Raw genomic sequence first — 16,947 nt, 5'->3', positions numbered from 1 at the left:
CAAAAATTACATTTTCTTTTTGAAGTTCTTCCATAACAGAATGGTTCTGAGCTGAGGGACCTCCGGAGGATTCCATCTCATGACTTAAGTCTCTTGCTTTTTTATTTCTGTGGTCCCTCCTGTGAAAACCATGAATTCTTAAAGAAGAAGTGTGACAGTTTTCTCTGGCACAGGGAAAAGCTTCAAAGGTCCAGCAGTCAGAGCAGACAAAAGCCACCAAACCTCCCCCACCTGGTCCCGCTGGGCAAACGACACAGGAATATACAGCATTGTTTATGGATCATTAATCTCCAAATTTCTTCCCACCGGGGTCTAGAAAAGCTCTTTCTTTCTCTTTAATTTGACAGAGAAAGGGATTTAAGCCAAAGACAGAAGTTTGTCTGCGATGAGACCAAGTGGTGCAGATGGACAGCATGATGACTCATGATTGATTGGCAAAGCCAAATCAATCTTTTGTCTTGCCCTCTGCTGACAGCATCCATCACCCTTTGACAAAAAAGGTCCAAACCTCCATATCTTCCATTTGTCTTCTTACCTTCTTGGCTAAAATAAAGTTTTTTCCCAGCTCCTCCAGGGCTTTGCCAGCCAGAAGCAGACCTCACACAAGAGACACAGAATTTTGTTGTGAACAGATTCATTGGAAAGGTCACCAAGAAATTTTTGCCAGTGACAAACACATCTGTCTGCTTGATGAATACAATCATTAGGTGAGATCACAAAACACATTTTCTGCCAGTAATTATCTGCTGGCTGCTAGAGCCAGAGGTGGCTGTTTGAGGACACCAAACAGCTCAGCTGTGTCTCAGTGTCCTTCCCCTGGTGGGTTCTGGCTCATGGTTATTTGAGGTGAAAAGGAGGTTATCTGATCCTCATCTGTGCTGTATGAACCTGGATAAGCCAGGATGGTGCTCCCATCATTCCCCAGGATGGACCCCAAATGTAACTGGAGCTCTGGAATCTACTATCCCCATCTTTCCTCAAAGGTACCACACCTGATAACCTACACTCAACTCTCAAACCAAAGGCCAGAAGGATAAACATTTCTTCAGGTTTAATTAATCTCACCTCTCCCACCCTTCTGTTTGGTTCTTCCACACATCAAAGCATGAAGCCCAGAATTTTCTCCATAGCTAATCCCTGTAGCCCCAAATTTTCTCCATGGCCAATCCCTGCTTCCTGTCAGACACCTGGCTCAGAAACTCTCTGGCTCAGAAACTCTCTGCAGTGTCTACAGGCACTATAAACTAAATTTTAGCTGTCTGTCAGTATGAGTTCTTTAACTTAGATTAGGAACTGCAGGGATAGTTACTGTTGGATTAGCACAAGCACATAATGAATTCCAAAATCCTGCACTAACATGTTGTGTTCCTGGCTATTAGCCTGGGTTTTAATTAGTTTGTGCTAATGAATATATTTGTACATGTCCATTTTTTATTGGCAGCTTTTAGAGGAGTAGTAAATTGGTCACCGTGGAGTGCCAGGGTTTCACTAAAACCTAAGGAATAATTAATGCTTTCTCCACCTAGAGTCAACCAGCAGTCTCAGGAGGTTTTAGGTATAAATTAGAATGAAAGATGAGATACTCAAAATACAGTTAGAGAACTCATTCATCAACGGTGATTAAATAATGTTACTGTGGGACCCTGGAGGAGCGCTGAGAGCTGATTTCCAGCTCTGGAATACCCACACCATCTCCCAGGAGCTGCCAGAGCACCCTGCCCTACTTTCTTTCCACTGTGACTTTTAAAATGCCTTTTCCATATCCAGTGCTATCCAACTTTCTTCTGTTCTTGAGAATTCCTCATTGGAAAATATGTATTTTTCTCAGCCTTTCCTATTCATAACCCTCCGTGGGCTGGGGGAAAAATGAACCAATACCAAGAGTGCTTGGCAAAAGCAAATGCTTCCATCAGCTCCAGGATCCTGGCTAACAAAGACATCAAGCCAGAAAATATTTGGATGTTTTTTGAATCCATATTTCCACAGAGAAAATGGCTATGAGAGCTGGCATGAGGTGGTCAGGATAAGTCAAACCTGAATAAGGATGGAATTGTTTGCGTTGGGTTTAAGGAGAAATTAAATGTCCAGGTCCAAACCAGACATTCTGAAATGACCTGCTGAGCATCCACTTAACTCCAGAGATAGAAAAGAGAATTCTTATATTTATTATTTATTAAATTATATTTTTATTATTTTGCAATGTTAGTACTACCCACAAATTTCTCAGCCTTGACAGTGCTAAGCAAATTAGAAGCCTAAATCAGATTAAGATCCATGAACACCAGGCTCTCCAGAGGAGCTCATTCTGCTAAGCACCATGTCACAGAAAAACACATTTTTCTCCATTGAGAACAAACAGAGCTTTAGGTCTCTCACACAGATGTGCACCCAAAGAGCCAGACATGAAGAATTTCAGCCCTAACTTACAGAAAGAGGCAGAGTTTAATATTCTTAATCCTCTCTCAGCAAAAGAACCCAAGACATACGTGGGCTGACTCTGAGACACTCCCCTTCTCCCTTGAACAAGCAACCTAAATAAAAATAAATAAATAAACTCTGAGTACAGGGACTGAAGGTGAAGTGTTTTGCTGGTTCTGCTGCAGCATCTAATTCCTTCCTGCAGCCCTGACTGCTGTTTATTCTGGCCAGCAGTTCAGCACAGGACCACATTTTCATCATGTCTGTAACACTCCTGCTGCTCTGAATTCTGGTGCCTGCTTACACAAGGGAGCCTGATAACACCAAATTACAAGCTAATTTTGGAGCATCGAGCTAAGTGCCTCGAGACAGCTGTGTGCTACAAATTAAAATCTTAAAAACCTTCAGAAAAAAAAAAAATAAAAAAGTGATTAATCATTTACCGGATTGCTAACGGAGGAACTCTTAAGTAGAAAAGTATTTTCATTCCATTTACAAAACCGAGGCAGAAGAAAACAAAAGCCTGTGGTGTGAAGTGAAGCAGGTCTGTGTACAGTCACGTGTGTAGAGTCAAAAAGAAAAGTGATGTTTCCACAACAGTAAATCCTGGTAACCACTGTTGTGCATTGATTGTGTTCCTCCTTCATTTTTCACTTGCACTAAATTAAAAAAAAACCATGCTGCTCAGCTATATGCACCTCTTGTAGCCTTTTAATCATCTGCTGTTAGTGTCAGGAAACGTGGAGAGAGAAATCTCCAAGCTGTGCCAGTCAAATCATTGGATTCCCAATGTGAATATTTCAGCTCCCATATCCCACTGACTCCAACCCTGTCACAAACCAAACCAGCCTTGATGATGCAGGGGCAGATTTATTTCAGAGCTAACCTTATAGGTGTTACCTGGGTTTTTCAGGGACTGGCTTGGCTGTCTCCTCCCTTTGGGTTAGCATCAGCACCACAGCAGAACTAAAGGCTCCTTTTCCCAGGAGAGCAGGTTTTCCAGGCAGTGCACATTTGTGGAAGCCATGCAGCTACGTGGCACTCATGGAAAGAAGGCTCCTTCTCTCCTGGTGCACAGGCAGGCAGCTCACTGATGATTACAGACTGATTTCCAAAGGAAATATGGCACTTGTCAAAGGCATCATTTCAATCTGTCTTTCCTCACTGACAATTGATGGGAACTCCAGTGTATTTATGACTCATCCAAAAGGCAAAACCCACCAGCAGCACCACAGCTTTATTTTCTCTTCCTTAATTTGATTTTTTCTTCATTTCTAATCACTGTTTGGTTTTTTTTCCCCTAATGACCCTGGCTGATTTTCCAGCTAGTTTCTCAGGAAGGAGCAGAGTTACCACCACTTTCAGTGGCTCAATTGCCCACTGAATTTGGCAGTTCACGATGATTTCCTTGGGCTTCTCCTGATCTCAATACTGCAGGAATGCTGCATTTCCACTGATTTTTACCTCCTGCAAAGGAGCAGACTGTGAGGGACCATATAGAAGTATATATAACTCCTATACATGTGTTCATCTCTCCCATTTTTAGAAATGCAGCCGAATTTTTGGATGCGCTCGGATTGAGAACACCGCAGCCACGCAGGCACACAAGGTTCCCGAGCTGTGTGCAGGCACTGTGTGCAAAACAAAGAGCCCATAAATTAATCAAGTTGTTCTCCTAGCAGGCTGGAAGGAAAGAGGTGGACAAGGGCAAGAATTGTTATTGTTATCTCTATTTTTAAATCCTTGGAAGACACTCAGTTAGGATGGTAGGGAGGACCATATAAGTACCTAGACAGATTCATTTGTAGCAGGAGTATTAAGTGTGAAGAGTCTCCATGTCAAAGGCACCAGTTAATAGGACCTTTTTCCTCTATGGGGGGCAAAATAAGGGAGGAATGTATTTTGAAATAATTTCAATTATTTCCCATTTGAAGTCCTTAAAAAGCAGGTTTAAAAAGTTGAAAATTGTTGTTCTGTGGTTGTGCTATTATGCTCTGGTTTATTTTTTTCCTCGTGGGACTTCTTCATTAAAAAAAAACAACACCCAGAACATGCAAGAAAAAGCTGCATAATTAACATTATATAGCAACATACAGACAGACATCCTTTATGTGGATAGAGCTATATTCTTTGTGTGGGAGGATGGACTTATTTGGGAGTCATGAGAGTGGTTCTAAATGATACACAAAATGAAACTTGCGGGGAATTCCAGAGCCAGGACACAGACCAGACTACAAAAGCACTGCTGTTAATTGATGAAACTTCTAATACAATCTGTTTGGTTTTTTTAAAAGATGCTTCTGCCTGAACATTTAAAAATGAAAGTTCCTTGTTACCAGATGAGGTGCAGCTGTAATGCACAGTATCAAAGCCAACTTGTCAGATTACAGAAGAATAGGAACAGTATCTACTATTTTAGAAGTATTATTTCAGTTTAGATCAGATACATTGATTTAACTCCTCCTCTCCATGAAACCAGATGGTCACTGCACATGGACAGGCACTCGTGGGTGTAGGTGAAGTTTCAGTGCAGAAGGTGTCCACATTATCTCAAACAGTCATAAAAATCATCACTTTAAAAGGGCTTTTTTTTCTGGATAAACACCCAAAATTGTTGCTCAGAGAATTTCTGTGAACAATCCTTCACTGCCTTCATCGCCCCAAATAAATAAGCACACAGCTTCCCTCTGGAGAGGACTCACACTCCTCCCTGGCCTCCAGAAATGGAAATTCACCTAGGAGAGGAAATAAATTCATGTATAATTCCCTTCTCTTCCTTTCAGCATCCTCTCCAGGGAAGATCTGTGAACAATCCCAGAGCCTTGTTATTAAGGGCTCATTCTGCTTTAGCTGAGCCCTGCTGGCTGCCTGCAGGGATGGGCAAATTCCTTGGGCACATTCCTTGATCAACAAACCAGCCTGGGCAAAGCAAGAGAACCAGGAGAGGACCTGAGACACCTTTGGTTTGGTTCTGAGCAAACTTTATTTTTACATTGTCGCCAGACAAGTGCCTAAACTGAAACTCAGCAGTTTCCTGCAGTGTTTTTGCCATGCCTTGAGTTGGGATTCATCTGGAACTGTTCACTTGGGACTTTTTCTGCTCTCATCTGATCCACCCTCAGTGACAGATCACAGCGTTGAGTTCTCACAGGATTTTGACACTTTTCTCTGAGCCTCAGTGATCTGTACATGACCAAACACAACTTATGTAACCGTGCTGAGGGTTCAGACACTTTTGTATTTAGGCTCTGTGAAGGTGTTATGGTATTTGGTGGTTGCAGACACGTCTGGGAATGTTGCTGAGGCACAGACTTTTTATTTTGAGAGATGTGGGATGAGGTACAACAAATCACTCTCATTTCACTTCCCAAATCCCCACTAGTACCAGCTAGACTGGATGAGATAGGACAGAATTTGGCTTTGGATATAGACTGACTGCATTACTGAGAGATCATATCCCTTGAAGCACCACTTAAAAGGGATGAGAGAAATTTAGAACACCATAGCGAGAAGAGACAACAAGGCAAGCTAATTTCCCCCTCAACTCTCAACCTATCAGCCAGGAAAACTCCATATTAATCAGCTTCATCCAATACTCTCCCATCCTAACTTCTGATTAATGCTGTGAGGGTGAAATATCAGAGAGCAGCAGTTTGATAGGGTTGAGGTATTTTTTTTACATTGATTCAGCAGTTGCTTGCAAAGCTTCAGATTCATCTTTTGCCACACAAGCAATGTTTTGTGGGAAATGAAATACATAGGCATTGCAAGGCTGCAGCTCAGGCTCTGTCCTTTCCTTGGACTAAAAAATGTGACCTCTAGGCCCAATAAGATACAGCAAACCATGTTCCATGAGGTCCTTTGAATATTTACACAAATTACCCTCATGTGCTCCTCTCCCTCCTCAAAATCATTTTTTCCAGCAGTAAGTTTATTTGTAGGGCTGTTCCCAAAACCAGGACATTTTTTACGCAGTCATTGGAGAATATTAGTGGAAAATTAATTTTGAGTTCTTAAAGAGATATTTATATTAGCCCATGCTACAATAATGATCCTGGCCTCTAGCCAGGAACTGAAGCTCTATTAAGCTAAGCACTCTGCATAAATAACTATGAAGATTATTATTCACTCTGTCGGATCTGGCATGATTTTTTTTGATTCCTAAATGCAGTGAGCAGAACTTCCCAAATTTCTTGAGCAGGAAAAGTGGGTGAATGGACTGTTGATAACACTGCAAGATGCCTACCCCTCTACCAGGAAAGCTTACTAGAGAGAGATCTCTATTCTCCCACACAGGATTGCTTTACAATTATTTACCATTACCCTAAATGTTTTCTGGAAGCATTCAGACTGAAGTGACTCTATTTTAGATATGAAATATAAAAATTTACTTTTTTAACTCTACTGTATCTTTATGCAGAGGCATCCCATGGGCAGGATGACACACAGAATATTTATTCATGTATAATTTTCTGAATGCCCCAAAGCAGAGCTCACACACTGACAAGTGCTTGGGAATGAGAAGAAACTGAAAAGAAGGAATTCACCTTCTCCATACAACTGACCATCTTGCTGTGATTGGATTAATCCACCATGACATCTCAGTTCATGCAAAACCTACTCATTTCCATTTCACTCCGAGCCAGGAAGGCAGAGAACTCATCCCATGAAAACACTTATTTTGTTATTATAAATATTCATGTTACTGAATGATAAATCTCATCTTCCAAGAAAAATTATTAATACCAATTAATAATCACATGCTTTATGTACTTTGAGAAGAAAGGGCGAGATCTATTAATAGGAAAAAGAGTGATTCTAAATTTGAAGATAGAAATAATTGGTTCTGATGCAATTGTTTCCCTGGCAGTTGTGCTGGGCTATTAAAGAGTAGATTGCATGAGAGCAGCTTGCAAATTACACCACAAGAAAAAAAACCAACACAAGGCAATGTGAAACAGAACAAGAAGTGACAAGTGTTAACCTACAAAGGAACTTTGTGACATTGCCAAGGTCACAGAGAAGAATCACTTATTCACTGAGAATAGTCAGGGAGGAACATTCTGTTTTCATATTTGCATCTGCAAACTTGATTGTCCTGACTAATCAAACCAGGTGAGCATAAAGGAAATTACAGCTTCTTATCCCACACTGAGCTGTGTGGGAATAGCAGTGCTGTCTTGCCTTTGTATTTTCTACCATAGAGAACTGCGTTATGTAACAGGTTTACAAATTAAGCTTGCAGTTTCACAAATAACTATCTCTTGGGTTTCAGGTAGACTGAAATCCTTCCAGTCCCAGTGAGGTTATGGGTTCAATACTGGGCCCAGATTGTTTAACTTGTTCACCAATGACTTGGATGAAGGGGCAGAAGCCTCCTCAGAAAGTTTGATGATGAGACAAACCTGGGAAGAGCAGCTAATCCCCTGAGGCTGTGCAGCCCTTCAGAGGGACCTCCAGAGGTTGAAGGGCTGGGCAGAGAACTGTTGAAGTTCAGCAAGGGCAAATTTATAAATAACCCCAGGCAGCAGCACAGGCTGGGCGTGACCTGCTGGAGAAGGAGAGGTCTTGAGGGACAATGAGCTGTCCCTGAGCCAGCAGGGTGTCCTGAGGGACAGGAAGGCCAGTGGGAAGAGCATTCCCAGCAGGTCAGGAGGGATGGTGCCCTGTGCCCAGCCCTGGAGCAGCTCTGGGGTGCTGTGAGCAGCTGGGGATGCTCAGCCCAGCAGCACAGCAGCTCCTGCAGCAGGGCAGCGCAGGCTGCGCAGGGAGGAACGCCTGGAGCAGCTCGGTGCCCAGCAAAGGCTGAGGGAGCTGGGGCTGCTCAGCCTCCAGAGGAGCCCAGCTGAGAGCAGCCCTCAGCCCTGGCTGTTCCTGGCTGCAGGGAGCTCAGCCAGGGCCAGGCTCTGCTCCGGGGGCAGCAATGGCACCAGAGGAACGGCAGGGACTGAGCCCAGGGAGCTCCACTGCACAGGAGGCACAGCTTTGTGTTGGGAGTGAGCAAGCCCTGCACAGAGACCTGAGAGGATGTGCAGTCTCCTCACTGGGGACATTCCAGAGCCACCTGGACACAACCCTGTGCCATGTGCTCTGGGAGCAGGGAGGTGGCACCAGATGTCCCACTGTGGTCCCTGCCATCCTCACCCACCCTGGGCATGGAGCAGCACAGACCCTGCTGCTGAAGGGAGGTTTGCTAAGAGCTGTTCTGGGGGTAGCAACTAAACACAATTAAAGATAGACTGTTCCTGTCTAAGGAAGGTCAAACACATTCATTTCTACCCAAACTAGCGCTGCTATAAAAGGAATCCTCAGAGACTGAATTTCCCTGATTGCTGCACAGGGACAGCAAGGCCACACATGTCTTCAAAGAGGGAGATTGCTGATTGCCATGGTCATTATTTTATTTTCTTCGGTTTCAACCTGACCTAGAGGCGGGCCCAAAATTCATTTTCTGCTGCAATGCACGAACAAAGCTCGACCCCACGGTGTCTCACTGTGTGAATCAAACCCTGAGAAAAGCCAAGCGTCTTCATTTGTTGTTTGGGCCAGTTTTCAGCAGCTTTTCCTGATCAGTAAACAAGAGCAAAGACAGCAATCAGACCAGTTTGCCTTTGCAAACATTGTCAGACCATGATTTTTCTTTTTTTTTTTTTTTTTCCTTTCTTTATATAAGATGAAAGAGTTTTTTGTTTCTCCACCCTTCCCTCCTTTTCAACAAGAGGGAAAGTTTCCTTTTGACAGGGAAACAAACACTTGAGGACGAGGGTAATAACATTTAAGACAAGGACATATTGCAGACTTCTGGCCAAAAAAAACCATGGAACAGAGGATTTATATTGTGTATGTAGGTTTACAGCACACCCCAATTTTCAGAGCAATAAATCACTGTTTGAGTTCTAACCCCACAGAGCTAATAAGGACAAAGAGTTACACATTTCTGCTCTTTGATTTAGCATTCAATCTCAGGTTCAAAGTTCTGATTCTGTTTTATTTTTATGCAAGCATGTGGGCTGGGGAGATCAGAGGACTCTATTCCATCTCCCCTGCTGCTCCTGTGTTTTATGTAGGTGACAGCTTTTCTGCTATAATTTCATTACAAAAAATAATTGGTATCTATTTGCCCAAGATTAACTGTGCATCTGCCTGTTTGTGCTATACATAAAATCATGCTACAACTAGACCCATATATATTTTTGAATTAATGACGCAGCCCTTGCTCACTCAAAATCCCCACTAAGAAAAAATAAATTGCTGCTAAAAAGGCTGCAGGATCAGTAAATCTAAGTTAAACTTGAGAACAGGATGATTTTATTCAGGAAGAAATTTTTATTTGGGAAGAAATTCAAGGCAAATGAGCTGAGTTCATAATGTGCTCAAACAGTAAAGAGGAAAACAGGCTCCCCATGCTGCCCGAATGGCTGACATAATTTTGCTTGCTTTCCTTCCCTGTTAACTTGAGAATGCAAATTGCTTTGCTGTCAGGGTACATTTGTTCCCACTAATTCAAGACACTGTAACAAGCCAAAATATTTATTTGGGATTTTTTTTCCACTCCAATTTGTGTTTTATCATAGTGGGAGCATCATCAACGGATTTCATTTACTAAAACATTATGCAAACAGCCCTTATGGGAAAGTCACCTCCCTGTAATAGGAAAACTATCCATAAAGGAGGCTCTTAATGCTTTAGGATGTGTTGCCTCAAAGGGCCCTAAAATTCTACTCTGACCAACACTTAAAAGGCCAAAACACATATCCAAAATAACTGCTCAAATGACCCGTTTGGAAAAGCCATGGATTTTCAGAGAAGGAACTTGGGATTCTTCCCGCTTTTCAGGGGATGGGATGGACATCAGAACACATTCTTTTAATTAGAACTGGGTGAGCAAACAGAAGCAGAGTACATTTTATAGTTCAATCCTCTTTCTAACACTAACTTTTACAGCTGGATATATTTAAAAAAACCCAATTTTTTTTCATCTTTTCCTTTGGAAAATGCTTTTGATGGTAACCAGATTTTAATCAACTATCATTTGTGCATAGAGCATTTCTGCTCCTATAAGAAATAAAATGAGATTTCAGCTAAAAAAACTCCAAACAATTACTGTTTTCCTAAAAATTCTGGTTTGCATTCTTCTGGGAAAATTTAAATCAACATTTTTTAAATTAGAATTGTTTGTGATATTTAAGGGACTGAAATTGGTTTCTGCCAGCCCCTTTGTTAAGGTCTGAAAAGCCCCATGAGTCACCCTTGGAGAAGCAGAGATGAGTCCAGACTCACTCCAATGATGAAATTCAGAGCCTCTTTGCTATCTGGTCCTTCCATGTGAGCTGCTCCATCCATAGCTTCTCTCCAGCAACACTAAATGAGCTCTACACAAGTGGATTCAAATTTTGGTTCTTAGTTCTGCGCCTAAAATTAGGTGGGATTAATGAGACTACAGAACCTCTATGAGCAAATCCTTTGTAACTACTTCATTTCTCTTCACCTTCCTCATCCAGGGAGCAGCTCATAATACCTCACCTTGTCTTTTGGTGTGCTTTCCACACGTATCTGGTCTTGTTTTAGCCTCATTTGTCTCTGCTCTGACTTCCTTGAAGTCCTTTGGTTTGTCACAGCACACACTCAGAAAAAAGACTCTACCTCAGTAAAGGGTTTAAACGTACAAATAAAAAGGAAACAAACCCACTGAAGCCCTTCCAGTTTTTCAAACAGAATCAAAAGATGAGCTATGACACCAAAGCCTTCACTACAGACATCTCTCATTACAGTAAAAAGTATTTTTGCTCCATTTTACTCAGTATTCTCCATCCAGAAATAAAGTCTACCCTTACCATTCTCACCAGCCGTCTTGTCTTTCCCATTTGTAGCCCCGGTTCCTTGTCTCTGTTAGGGGGAAAAAACACAAACCAAAAGATTAGAACACACTTGAACATGCATTTCCCCTTGGAATTACTGCCAATTATGGCCTGATTTCTCCTCAGTACGTTGGATAATCAATTCACCCTCATGCAAAACATTGCTTTGAAACACTGATAGAGAACCAGGAATGCTTAGTTCCATTTAAAGGTTGAACTCTGGAATTCTGGAGTTCTTTTTCACCATAAAGCACTCTGTGATTTAGGTACAGCTGCATCCCTACGTGTGCCCCTGGATGTGATTATCCCCATGACTGATATATTTGTGTGTAATCAGGTTCTCAGCAGTGCAACGGCATGAGCTACAGAGCATCATTTCATTTCTTCAGCTCCCTGCTGTGCCTCCCCTTCCATGACTCAGGAACACAGGGAAGTCCTGAGGTTTTGCAGGAACAAAATGATAAGGGTCAAAGCCCAGCCTGAAGTTGATTTGGCCAATGCCATAAAAAGAGATACAATAACAACGTTCCTGGAAGTACATTAGCAACAAAAGGAGGGCTAAGAAGAATCTCCATACTAACTTGACTTTGGCTAGAAAATCCATTTGCTGCTTTGGCCATGAAAGATGGAATTTCCCACTTTAATTCACTTAGTCCAAGGAATAGTCTCGTGAATTTCCATGAAATAAACTGATTTAAGTCACTCTGCCAAGTAACAGGTGGCAAACACCAGGGCAGTCCAAATATTCACAGTGGCAGAGTACTAGAGTGGTTCCCTCCAATAGCAGGGAACTTCCAAGCTCAGGAATGGTCACTCTATGAAAATTACTCTGCATCCCCCAGAGAAAGCATCTCAAGGTGGATTAAGGTACTTCAGCCTATGGCAAAACTTACATTTCTTATGCAAAATTATTCATACTTGTGAGTGTTACTGAAATAGAACTTAAAAAAATCATCCTCTAGGGTTATACATGTAAAAAATTTGGAGTATTAAACTCGGAATAAATCCAGCTGCACTGAGCCATCAGAGGCAGAACATCCTCATTGCACCAGGGAAGGTAAAAGGTACAGAACTACAAACCAAATGGGTTTTACCAGCATCTGGACAGTCATGTGGATTACCCTATGAAAATTCATACTTATCTGAAGGTATTTTCTTTAAAATTCCTGGTTAAAACCTTCTCTGCTTTGGTTTCTGTCCTTTATCTTCCCAAGCAGTTGTATTTCAAAGGTGTATTTTGTATATAGAGCTAATCAAGAGGTAAGTACAAAACCTTCATGTGGGCTCTTAGCTCTGACATGGAAAATGGAAATACACTTTTTTTCTCCCTGGAGCCTCAAAGCCAAGACAAAAACTTGGCCAATAACAGAGAATGGGATTCTAAAGGGATAAACACCTTTGACAAAAGCATAAATTACCAACAGCCAGAAATCAATAAATCCACCCAACAAACAGATTTGCTTTGCACCTTCATTTAAAGTTTGGTTCATATTTCCATGTTTCAATTCTAAACAGAACTTTAAAGAAGATTTTAGTGCTCATTTACAAAATACCATATTTTTCCTGTCAATAAAAAAAGGTACCTATATTCCTTTTTCCTCCCCTTTATATTTTTTAATGCTTTTTCAAGTTGTCTTATTTCCTGAGCATTTCAGGCTGTGCTAGTTAGGCTTTATGAAAGCTTCTCTTTCCTCCCTAGGCTATACCTGTCAGGTTCAGTCTGCTGATGATGGAGTGCTGGAATATGGATTCACACATTTATTTCGTGTCTCGAGATTTCCCCTCGGGGAGAAGAGAATATTGTCAAAGAAAAAGAATAAAAACTTGGGTTTAGTAAATGAAGGTTTTTCTATTCATGAGGTCACGGTATTTTTCTTGAAGTCTGAAATCAGTTGCAAAATTCTGCAGCCATTTGTTTGATTGGTGACCACTGGACTTAAACAGAAAGAAACCTGAAAGTCTGCCAAGCCAGCTTCTGATAGCTTTTCCTTTAGTTATAGACATATTTTGATCTATAAGCTCTGTGTGTCTTCCAAGTGACTGCAATGGATTTGGAAGTGAGAATCAGCTTCTCATTAACAAGGCACTAAAACTCAGGAAAAAGCCAGATACAATGGGATCATCCTCCTGCAAAGCCTTTAGTCTTTTATTTCAATCCATTCAGTGGACCTACTTTTCAAAACATTTTCAAGGTGTTGGTATTATTAGCAGCAGGAGATTCTTTCTTCTTTCATCTCCTTTCATGATGCTACTGCGGGTTGCAGAACAAAGCTGAGCTTTTTGATGTGGTTCTGAGCAAAAAGGGGACTAAACACGAGGAGTTGTTACTGGGGGTATTTTCAAGAAGCAATGGATGAAAGCTCTCCAAAATCTGGTATAGCAGATAGATGAAATATCCATAGATGAAATAAATCAAATTAAAATAATGGAAACACAAGAAAAACAAGACTAATTTCTGGAGGATTCCCATTCCCTATAACTTGCAGCCAGCTCCCTTCATTTAGATATTGCTTCTGAAATTCGTTTTTAAGGCAAGCACCAGGACAGAAACGTTGAATAAACTTTCCACCAGGCATCAAAGAAACATCAGAGCTAAAATGAACATGAGTACAGACCCGTAACGATTATACAGTAAAACATGATAAACAGTTTTGTTGCTATGTTGCGTAGGAGGAAACAGAGTTTATGACTGCTTCGGGCTATATTAATTTTTAACTCAGTGGTTTTACAAAACACCAAAGACACATAATTAAAAATGTCTCCAAAAATCAAAGTGACTCCCAATTTGTCAGCAGAGGAAGTAAAAAAGACTTCTGCCATATGCTCAAAATCCCAGTAAGAAAAGAACAGGTTTGCTTTCCTGTTAAACTCTCAGAGCTATACGCAGAGGCCAGTTAATGTGGTATGAAAATCTGTACTAAATTAGTCCCCAAGGCGAGCAAACTAAGGTCAAAAGTGAACTTGAAGCCAGGAGGACATTTCAAGAAGAATGTTAAATTACTGCAGCAGCTTTTCTACTCATTCTTCTAGCCCCTGCTGCACCCCCGAGCCTAATTTTTGCCTTTAATCTTACATTCTGTTCTTGTCTTGAAATAGCCTGACCTTTTCAGCTATGCTTTTAATTAGCACCTCAGTGTTAAGGATTGCAGCCAGGTGTTGATTACAGGATTTCTGGGGGCAGAAGGGTTGTTTGTTTTATGGTGAGCCACGGAAAGTCCAAGATCAGGGACATGAAAGTGCCAGAACGTTGTGACAAATGGGCTCTTGCAGTTAATAACATCATCCCAATGCTTCGCCTCACTGCAGGGTCAACAAGGTACAGAGGGCTGTAGCCCTGCAAAGGAGTGGCTGAAGGTTTTCAACATGATGTGTTTCTACACAAAAAAATGGGAAAAAAAGATCCAAGAGTGGAATTAGAAGAATAGAAACAGGTGGAAGTTTCTGTGAAGTGGACAGCAGCAAAAGTCAGTGTAGATTGACAGGACTGACACATTTAAAATCTTACTAGGATGGTTTTAGCACGAAGAACAGCAGGGAAATCTGTGCATATCCCTAAGCTTTTCCTAAGCTTTGTTTTGCTACCCTAAGGTGTGATAGAAGGAAATATATGTTGGTACTCAGCAACACAAAAAAAAAAGCCGTGGCTCAGCCAGCACTGTGCCAAGCAAGTCTCCACTCTGCACCACCACCTGTTCTCCATACAAAGATTTCTCTTTGAGAAACATAAATTGAATCCAACGAAACTATTTCATAATGATTTTTTATAGTCTTCTGCTTTAATTAAAAAAAAACCAGCTGTTTCAGCCTTAATGTGGAAAAAGTACTTAAAAATACATTTCAAAGATTTATTAAGTTTATGATCTTTCTGCAAATAAAAATGTCACTGAAAATATCTACTCAGGGACTTTTGATGTTCTCCAAGCAAGGTAAGCTTCCTAATCATGGCAGAATGATCAGTAGGTACATCAGAAACTAAATGAAGATCTAGAATTTAAGTAGGGACAAGAACCAGCTATGACTTGAGATGAGTGGGTACACTCTGCAGAATTTGGGAATTTGGTATGATTATTTAGGTCAAGTTTTCCTTCACTGGAGATTTCTGTTTCACTACCTCTTTCTAACGTCATGTACCAACTTGAAACTATGGCACTCAGCATTTCACACTTTGAAGTGTGAAAAATATTACTCTTAGCCACAACACAGCAAATAATTTGGTTTGAAAATGGAGAAAATATATCACCATGCCTAAAATAAAAAGAACAGGAAAAACAATGTTTTTTTTCCTGTGACAGAAAGATTTTTGTTTGCTGAAGGTGCAAGGGATTCCTGGCCTCTAAGTAATAGGGCTGGAATTTTAGCACCACTGTATTTTTTGGAATTATCTATCAGAGAGCATGGAAATGAACAGCTGGCAGAGATAAAGTGCACTGCTGGAGAGCCATGCACAGCTTCTATCATTTCACTCATTTCCTTCTAATTATTTCTTCTCCAAACTGGTCTGCAGCACAGACAGATGGCAACTCCCAAACCAACTTTGTGACGTACAGGTTCACTCACATCAGCCACCTAGGGAACATCTGCAGACAGAGCTGAAGAACCCCAGACAGAAGCCTGGACAGAGCAGTGAAAATTACACAAGAAACGACACAAAATAAACCTTCCTCACTAGTCCACTTGTGCCTGCTTTACAAGCTCCTCCACTCTTCTGCCACATTTTTATAGATGTGGCACTGAATATTTATGAGAGGAAAGTGTCCTTCAAAGCCCACTATTAAGGGAGTTGCATCAGGTACAGAACATCTAGCCAAGATTTTGTCGGAATGATGGATAAACCTGATAATGTGTCTGTTACTTCTGTCTTACGCATCATTGTGAGAAATCACAGACCTCATTTTCTGAGCAACCTGACGGAAAGAAAAATTATTTATCAACTTATACTTCTTCACCTATGTATCCTCTCCTCCCTGCATGCTCCTTTACCCCAAGGGAGTTTTCCACAGCCAGTTTTCTGTCTGTTTTGCACTGCCAGGGCAGCACGATGTTGCCAGAGCAAGAGCACCAGAATCCATCTTTCCATACTAGCTGTCAAAGCTAAATGATCCCTGGCACTTTGACAATTCCTGTAATTATCCTCATGGGTCAAACAGTTTTCTACTTGACTGGCTCCTGATTGTCCCTAATTTTATTAAGGCTTTCCCACAGCTATTTTAATAAATTAAAACTACACAGGTGGGCTGAGATGAACCGATGGGATTCAAACTGCAGTGGCTAAAAGTTGACAGAGGGACATTGGTTTTCTGTGACTTTTTTAGTCACTGAAGGCACAGGGTTATGCACACGAATTCACACTGTCATCCTGGAAGCCACAGTATTATCTGTCCAAAATTAGCAAGCCTGTGATAACTACAAATGGGGTTGTTTGCAGTGTGGTCATTGCCCACGTTGAACATTTTTATTTACATGTCCACACAAAATGCACACAGAATGCCTTAATCACAGGGTTGCTCAAAGGCTTAGGGCATTTGCTTCAATTTAAGAGGTGCCATTTGTTCACTTTTGTCCAGACAGAACTTCTGGCTTGAGGCAAATCCTCAGAACAGGCACTTCAGAGCGTACACAGACAGCAGGAGATCCTGAAGCACTTAGAACCATGGAATGGTTTGGGTTGGAA

The 16,947-nt window shown here is 41.3% G+C and overlaps 1 protein-coding gene across 1 annotated transcript in view; it reads right to left on the bottom strand.

The window, feature by feature from the left end:
- The window catches only part of PCP4 (Purkinje cell protein 4), a 46,909-nt gene that overhangs the window by 17,968 nt on the left and 11,994 nt on the right, over positions 1-16,947 (bottom strand). Inside the window, exon 2 of the mRNA XM_085040150.1 lies at positions 11,253-11,304. Coding sequence (XP_084896276.1) covers positions 11,253-11,304 — 52 coding nt within the window. The remainder of the gene's footprint in view (positions 1-11,252; positions 11,305-16,947) is intronic.

Source organism: Lichenostomus cassidix, chromosome 1, assembly GCF_008360975.1.
Source record: "Lichenostomus cassidix isolate B80296 chromosome 1, HeHo_3.0, whole genome shotgun sequence".
Lineage (NCBI taxonomy): Eukaryota > Metazoa > Chordata > Aves > Passeriformes > Meliphagidae > Lichenostomus > Lichenostomus cassidix.
The sequence above is the reverse complement of the archived record's forward strand: the minus strand, read 5'-3'. Positions and strand labels throughout refer to the sequence as shown.